General features: G+C 40.0%; 1 protein-coding gene across 2 annotated transcripts; it reads right to left on the bottom strand.

Annotated features, from left to right (window-relative positions):
- Positions 1–5,499: 5,499 nt before the first annotated feature.
- Positions 5,500–7,685, bottom strand: LOC147898874 (uncharacterized). Of its 2 annotated transcripts, XM_087379800.1 has the most exons (3): positions 7,622–7,685; positions 7,029–7,076; positions 5,500–6,491 (listed from the first exon to the last, which is right to left on the bottom strand). In XM_087379800.1, the coding sequence occupies exon 3, from the start codon at positions 6,488–6,490 to the stop codon at positions 5,537–5,539; it is 954 nt and encodes a 317-aa protein (XP_087235926.1). In that variant the 5' UTR covers position 6,491; positions 7,029–7,076; positions 7,622–7,685; the 3' UTR covers positions 5,500–5,536. The 2 variants fall into 2 exon arrangements, with proteins under 2 accessions (XP_087235926.1, XP_087235925.1); XM_087379799.1 differs by lacking the exon at positions 7,622–7,685 and having other exon boundaries at positions 7,029–7,426.
- Between the last annotated feature and the right edge of the window lie 656 nt (positions 7,686–8,341).

The following is an 8,341-nucleotide window of genomic DNA, read 5'->3' on the forward strand; positions in this document are numbered from 1 at the left end:
GATGACCTCTATTGTGCCTCATGGGAAAGGACGCAACAAAGTAATAGACACTGAGTTACTTAATAATATCAACCTCTATTGCGTGCTTAATAGTGATGTGATGAAAAGATGGGTCACAAGATATGAGGATGCAAAGGCAAGAAGACAAGAAGAAAGGGCCCTCTTTCGTACACACCACGAATCTCGTGTGCCATACCCTCAGTATCTAAGAGCATTTCCAAAGGATATTCATGTGGATTGGCTACTTGATGAAATGGAGAAAGCAAAGAAAGACGAGGGGATGCATATCACAATGGAAGAATGGGAGTATGCCAGGGGATGCATGAGCAAGGTTGGTATATAGAATGTTATGCATAAGTTAGGAGCTTTCAATAATTTAGATTGCTTATTTAATTGATTTTGTCTTGGTGCAGTGCACTATGTTCAATGCTATATGGTGTGAGGGCAAGAATTTTCGAACACAACGGATTGATGATAAGAGAAACACACAAGATTATGACATCATTGCTAGCTTTGAGGGAGCCAATGGAGCCATGGATGATTATTGTGGCATAATCCAAGATATTATTAAGCTTGACTTTTGATGCTTCTTTGTGTATATTTTGGATGTAAAGTGGTTTAAGGATGTGGTGGAAAGAGGCCCTAATGCAACAATCAAACGCCATGCAAGTGGCTTTGTAACTATTAACTCCACAAAGTTTTGGCAAAGTAAGAAGGACACACTAGTATTACCGCAACAATGTGAACAGGTACTGTACACACATATAAAAATACTCGCTTTTAAATATTTGATACCTTTGATGCAAGGAAAAAAACATGATTGTATTTGTGTTTGAATTAGCTTGTCTATCAACCAATGGTGGATAATAATAGATGGTGGCATGTCATACCTATTATGCCACATTCCAAAGTGATGTATAGTACATTTACTAATATGGAGCGTATGGAGGATGATCATGGCCATGGAGGTAATGATGACCATGATATGAGAGAGGAGGATGATCATGAGATAGGAGATATAGATATTGAGGCCATTACCCGTGAGGACAAGCCTACCATTGGTGATGCTGTTTTCGATGAGCACATGAGTAGCACAAGTAGTAGTGGGTTGAATGTATTTGTAGATCTAAACACTTGTTTGGATTTTGAAGTAGATAGTTTTGGCAAGGGTTGATCTCATTGAGGATGAGATTGAACTATAGCCCATCATTGATATTGGCAAAAATATTTTACATATTGTCTCATTCTCCTCACCTCACTTAATTTTTGTATATGTGGGTTTGCAAAAAAGCATTGATGTTTTTGTTAAAATTATGTGCTTTGGTAATCATGGGCAATGTTTGGAAAGTAGTGATGTACACCAAAATCTCACTTTCTGTATTCTCTGTTTTGTGTCTAAATACGCATCTAATTCTTAGTGTAGATGCACTAATAGACGCGCTAATACACGCGCAAATAGATGCGCTATTAAATGCAGTGATAGATGGGCCCGTATTTTCTCAGTGTAGATGCGCTAATAGATGCGATAATACACGCGTAAATAGACGTGCTGTTAGACGCACCTGTAATTTCTCTATTCAAGCAACGCCTATAGATGCGCCCGTTATTTTGCACGTCTATCAAGCGCGTCTATAGGAGGTCTATAGTTGCTTTGTGTTGTTGTGCTTGAGTGTCAAAACTCTAAATTTGGCAGAGATTGTGCCTCTGGAATCTACTCTAGTTCAAGAGCTTTCCAATGTCATGGAGGGGATTTTAATAAAAGTTTGAAAGGGTTCACCATACCCCCATTTTAAGATCTTTGCAAAATGGGACTTGGGATTTTCCCAAATTCCATAGTATGATGAGTCTTAGTCTCGCAAAAATTAAATGCAACATCTATAAAAGCATACAATGCTCGCTACATGATAGTGTCATGCCCATCCAAAAGAGAGAGAGAAAAACATGGGAGTGCATCATGCAAAGAGAATAAAATGCATGGTTAATGCATCATACATAGAGAGTGCATAATAGAACAAAGTGAGTGACAGTGGAGGAATAAGTAACACTAATAACAATGTCCTATCCATTGTCTTTTTCTTTGAACGTGTCATGAAGAAATATTGCAAGGACAATAATTTAAGAACTCTCTCTCTCTCTCTCTCTCTCTCACACACACACACACACACACACACACACACAAAACTCCTATTTCTGTGCTATTTCATATTACTTTTGAAAATGAACTCGATTCCCCCCTAATGCTTATATTCTAATCCCTAAACTCCTAAAACCCATATAGAACCAAATAGTCTATGAGTATCACTTCTCATTTAAAAATCCCTTTCCTTGCATGCAAGCGATGCATACAAAAATAAGAAGTGGATCCCTTGGGATTCCAATTGATGTCTAGGTTTGTGCCATCTCTCTTTGTGCTTTCAAAATTCCATTTTGATAAAAAAAGGAAGTGTTAAGAATCACATTTTAATTGCAAAAGAATTGCTTATTTTCAAATGCAAAAGTGGATTCAAAGATATGATGAGGCCAAAATAAAAAGAGCAAATGCAAGTAGGATATTTAAAGATTTGCATAGGCCAATTCAACCATATCCACGAGACCTTGCTCTTCAAAGACATGTCATGTGCTTTCGTCAAGCCGAAGATAATGGAGAGCATGTAACCGAGCGAGAGCAAGAGTTTGCACGAGGATGTGATCTACATGTACGTTTCTTTCTTTTTTATTTACTTAAGCTAATCATGGTCACAATGACTATAAACTAATGCCATCCTCATTGCTTTAATGATTTTCCTTCGTAGTTCAAAAAGTAGATTGCATTATGGTCATATGGACAACAGTTTCAAGTGGAATCGATTTGAAGAGGGTCACATTTGATTGTGGAGTCATGGCTAACTTTACAAGGTAGTAGAGCAAGTAAATCTAATACCAATTTCCTTTCCTCACAGTTAGGTTATTATGGAACCATACACGATATCTTAGAAGTTAGATTTAGACAATTTAATATTTCTATTCTTAATGTAAAATAGTTTAGAACTATCTACAAGGGTCCCAATGCTATAATATGGAAAGATGGTAGTGGTATCTTGGCCATAGACTCCACCAAACTATAGACCAATGAAAGTGATAAGTTTGTCCTTTCTTAACAATGTGAAAAGGTATGCACTAACGAATTAAGCTAATGCCTTCATCTTTAACAAGCATGTTCATACTTAAGTGTAAATTAATCTAATTAATGGCATTTTCATCTTGAACACACTTAGGTGGTCTTTCATCCAGATTGTTCTGATACAAGATGGTGGTAGGTGGTTCAAGTTGCTCCTTGAATTAAACCAACTTTTAGAGATAGGGATGTGGATACAGAGAAGACAATGGATCAAGTTGTTGTAGATGGATTTAGGAAAGAAGATGAGGATCAAGAAGATGGAGATAATGACATTGCAATCGAGTGTAAGGTGGAGATCATGACATTAGGAAAGAAGATGGGGATCATGTATCACGGATCAAGTCTTAGGTAGTATAGACCTTGATGATGTAGGTGAGTTGAGCATAGAACTAGAAATTGGCATAATGTACTTGGCTAAAGATGCAGCCTTTGATATAATGCTACTAATTGATTCTTTTACCATGGAGAGGGTTTCTTATCCTTGGCCCTTTCACTTTTATACTGGCATTATGTCAATTCATATATTAAGTTCATCATGAATATATGAGTATTTGGATCCCGAACTTGGTACGTCTTGTATTTTTCATCTTTAAAATGATCAAACTTGCACGTCAAAATGATTATATGTCCTATTGCAAACTACTTTATGTAATTTCATCTAGGAATGCCAACGTTGGTATAGGTGTCAGTATCTAGAATACTAGAATTGGTATGGGTGTAGGTGCCCGATGCACATAATGACACCTATACCCATGTCCATACTGACAGATTTTGTGCCTGTACATTCTACCGACAGTTTGCTAGTTGCAATGTAATAAAAAATATTCTAAGGCCTGCAAAACATCGAGAGATAAGTGTTGGAAATAGACCAACGTATAGTATTGTTAGATCCATGTGTGCCATTGTGATCTTGGCCTACATGGTGTACAAAACAAGAATGATGACACTTGCAATTGCGTACATGATCATGCTTGGGAATACTTACTATTACCAAATGGCAGTTAATATAATAACGAGGCAAGTCATTCATGTAATAAGATGTCTGCTGAAATAATGGGGTGAACTGAATGCGAGCACCTCCCAATGTCTCCCATGCGATAACCATTACATGGAGGGAAGACCCAATGAGAGGTCGATACATCTTTTTACTAGTACATTGGAGTGCCCGAATCATGTTATGTCAAGTTGATTGAGCAAGCATGTTTAACCAATTGTCGACTTATCTCTTCACGTCAAACATCCTAACATAGATTCCAATGAGCTGTAGTTTTAGGCTAGTATCCTTCAAATATGACAATTGATTGAATTTTCTTTGAATGCTTTTCAGTGCTACTCACTCGAATTGGATGACCGAGCATAGCTAATATATCTACTCTAGTTAATTTGCTAGGTGATTGCTAATATCATTCTGTCATCTTCATGTAAGATTCTATTCACTCTCATCTTAGACTAAGATTCTATTCACTCTCAATCTTAGAGGTATCATGACCTATTTTAAGTAGAGTACTAATACGTTTGCATTTTGCATGATATCAAATTGCTCGATGAGCATTTCCTCAATGTATCTTCTCTAAAGATCCTAGGTTCATTCTTGTTAGTCACAATGTTTCAAAATATAATCCCATTGTGATAAGCTTTTCTTGTCAAATCGCGTACAATATAAACGCCTTCACTTGACTTATGATCGAGTGAGTGATGTTGTCTTCAATCAAATCGTCAACGTACGCTATAATGATTCTTAGATTGCATTTTCTCGTATCAAGCTCTTGGAGCTTGCTTTAATCCATGAACTTCTTTCTTCAATTTACACGATATCATAGGGACCCGGTTCAAAAATCCTAGAGTTTCGCTTAAATGGCCGCTCACGTCGAAAATATATATTTATAATAATGCTTCTCGAGGGGCATGGCGGGTGCTCTCTCTAGCCTCGAGTCTTTGAAACTATATAAGCGTCCATCACATTGTTGCCTTGAATTGAACGTCTATACAAGGCGAAATGCTTGCTACACACTTATACAACACACTCACTCTCTCTCTCCTTTCTCTCCCGCTTTAGTGTTCCAGCTCCTACTTGAAAGTGATTGAACGAGACGTTTTCCCTCGCCTTAGTATGAGAATCGTGAGACTATGTTTGTGCACTGCTTTGAACGTTAGCAAATTGAACATGATGAGAAGCAGGGAATGAATGCGTACGCAGGGTCACTACACTAGGTTGTCAGTATCAAATAATGTCAATGCGAAAGCGAAACAAAGACTGAAATAGTGAGTCCAGAAGGCTCTACGAGCTCCAACATTTGAATTCTTCTTTCGTTCCAAGGACTTTCATTGATAAGCTCAAACCATTTAAATTCTTCTTGTGTTCCAAGGCTTTCATTAGTACTAGGGCAACCAAAAAACAGAAAAGGCCGCTCCCAAGAAACACCACACTTTAAAGTCTGCCACAATCTCGGAGCCAGAAGGTAATGGCAGGGGCGAATGATCCTTTCCTGCATTATTGTCCATGCCCGAGTCATCTACTGAGGGTGGAGAAGCAGTCAATCGTGGGAGAGGTGGTGCAAACAAAGGAGATGGAATCGAATCGGGGCTTCTGCTAGTAGGTGTGTGCGATGTTTGAGGAGGTGGTGACAAGGCCGTTGACGGATTATGTTTTCCGTTGCCGTAGACAGTGTAGTTCAAGATTCCGCCTATACCATGTACGACAATGGTACTATCAAAGTATAGGTCGGGGGAAATAAGCCTCACATCATCTAACGTAAAATTTATAATCTGATTACTGGTCACCAGAATGCTATTGCCAGCAAGAAGCGTCGGAAGAGTATCACCCTCGTTCAAGTTGAAAAGTTGGGCAAAGGCAAATCGCTGAATCGCCACGTGGTATTGAAATAGTTCCATCTTTTCCTCGTCCTTGACAGACTGAAACGCCGAGTCTGTAGGGACAAAGATTGTGGTCTGCTGAGGAAGCATCACGAGGTTCAGCCCAGCGATTGCACCTGCAACCGCTCCAAACAGACCAGATTTTCGCAGGGCGAATATCAAATTCTGAATCTGCTGCTGCCCTGGTGGAGTTGGTGGTGGAAATCCAAGCTCTGAAGGCTTTGAGTGGTGATGACTCCCTGAGAGCTGATCGTGTTTTTGCAGATCTGCAGCAAAAATTGGCCTCTGAAACATCCGAACGGCTGCAGGAACAGGAGGTGAAAAAACGTTGTTCCGATTCTCTGATGATATTTTGGACGGCGCAACGCCATGGAAGGTTCCAAACAGTAACGCTGCGAAGAACGGTGTAATAAGCAGAGCAGCCAAATGCTGGCGGTCATCATGTCCCCGATTTGCCATTCTGAAAGGGGAACGAAAATATGAGAGCAACTCAGCCTGCAATGAACCGATTGTCTGCACCGCTGGTGATGACACTTTATCTCAAGAAACTACACAAGATCATCGAGATCTCTCACGAGTCCAACGAGTACATATTTTCACTGTAGCCTCGCCCCTAAACTAGACGCAGTATTAAATACCCAAATCCCTTGAAATGACATGAGAAAAACACAAGGCGATTCGGAGTGCATGCTGTAGTTTCTACCCGAGCACTTTACAGTACGCACTACGTATTTCCTGAGAGGTCACAGTTTCAATAAATAAGAAAAGCCTAGACGATGTTCAACTGAGAATGCGTTAATCAACATGTCAGAAGCACAGCTGCATGTAATAAAATTTTGGATTCAAATTTCGCCTTCAGATTTTGATGCTTCAGCAATAGTTTCAGACACAATGGGAGCAGGAAAAAAAAGTCTTGGGCCTTGATATGCGATAACAACAGACCGTGGCGAAATCCAACTAAAAGAACTAAAAGGGAAAAAGCTGTTGTAGAGTATACCGCAAGACAACAAAGCAATGACTGGTACCGAAATCCCACGGTTATGAGCTGCAATAAGAGCTTCACATCGTGAGAACGTGATATCTTCATGTTGAAAGCCGAAAGCAAAGTTCGCCATTCGGAGGATTTAGGGGACAGATGAGTACAAACCCATAGAAAGTGAAACACTATGAAAACTATTTCGAAAACAATCTCCATTCTATGAAAACTTCAAAGAACACCAAACGCTTTAGACTGCAATCTCGGCACAAACTGCCAAGTGAAACACTATGAAAACTATTTCGAAAACAAGCTCCATTTTAAGAAAAGTTTAAAGAACGCGAAACGCTTCAGACTGAACCGCAATCTCCGCTATGTACAACGTTTGTTTAAAACAATTTTAAAAACCGGACAGCGTTCTGCGCGTATGGATGTCAAAATCGTTATCCCGCAGACAAACGCAATTCAATCGAGTTCCGCAAGTCGGTTCGCAGTAAAAGCCTTCTTAAACATCCATGATGTAGATAGGAGAGATCAGGCGAACCGAACTGGGACGGAGTGGAAACAGAATGGAGCTTGGATGCAGATTCGCGAAGCAAGAACAGGAGCATTACCTCCTTTCGGTTGACAGAAATAACACCAAGAACAGGGGCATTACCTCCACCGGTTGAAGGAAATGCTTTAAGGGGATTTGCCAACCTAATTAAGTGCCTTTCAATTTACCCACAATTCCGAGAGTGTGCCACGGAGCACGAGCTGTTAGGGAAAGTGGGGGACTCGACACTTGAAAATGGCGCGTCAAAGGCGTGGGGAGCACGTCACATGTAAAATTTCATATAGTGCGGGTAGTGTCAGGATTACACTTTGCGGGTAGTATCAGGATTACAGTTCGTGAAATCTTGATCGAATGGCTCAAATGGAGTTTCCCATGTTGGAGTAGGGAATGGTGGCAAGAGTCGATTCCTCCGATGAACTCACGACCAATTGGTAAGTCGGGAGTGGATTCCTCCAGTGTTTGACCAGGATTGGCGATTGTAGCTAATTGTTGGCCATTGGTGGCTAGGGGAAGCGGCACTAGATACGTGGTGTGTATTTATTGGTGGCGGTGTTTTAGTTGTGGATGGTGTACCATCCTAGGGGGGTGCAATGCCTTTTGCTTTTTACTATTTGCATTTAGGAGGGTATGGAGTTGGAGTTGCACAACGTTTTGCAGGTAGTCTTTCTCACAACTCCGATGAGGTGGGTGTGACTTTGTCAAGTGAGTATGTCTTGGTTCTTTTGGTTTTTGTGTGTGTTGTTTTATTTTGACATTTGCTTTCATAGGTATAATGAGT

Source organism: Dipteris shenzhenensis, chromosome 9, assembly GCF_047967505.1.
Source record: "Dipteris shenzhenensis isolate YYH24624 ecotype China chromosome 9, Dip_SZ_1.0, whole genome shotgun sequence".
NCBI classification, from domain to species: domain Eukaryota; kingdom Viridiplantae; phylum Streptophyta; class Polypodiopsida; order Gleicheniales; family Dipteridaceae; genus Dipteris; species Dipteris shenzhenensis.

Excerpts from the sequence above, each read along its gene's own strand:
- LOC147898874 (XM_087379800.1), bottom strand. The coding sequence starts at position 6,490 with ATGGCAAATCGGGGACATGATGACCGCCAGCATTTGGCTGCTCTGCTT.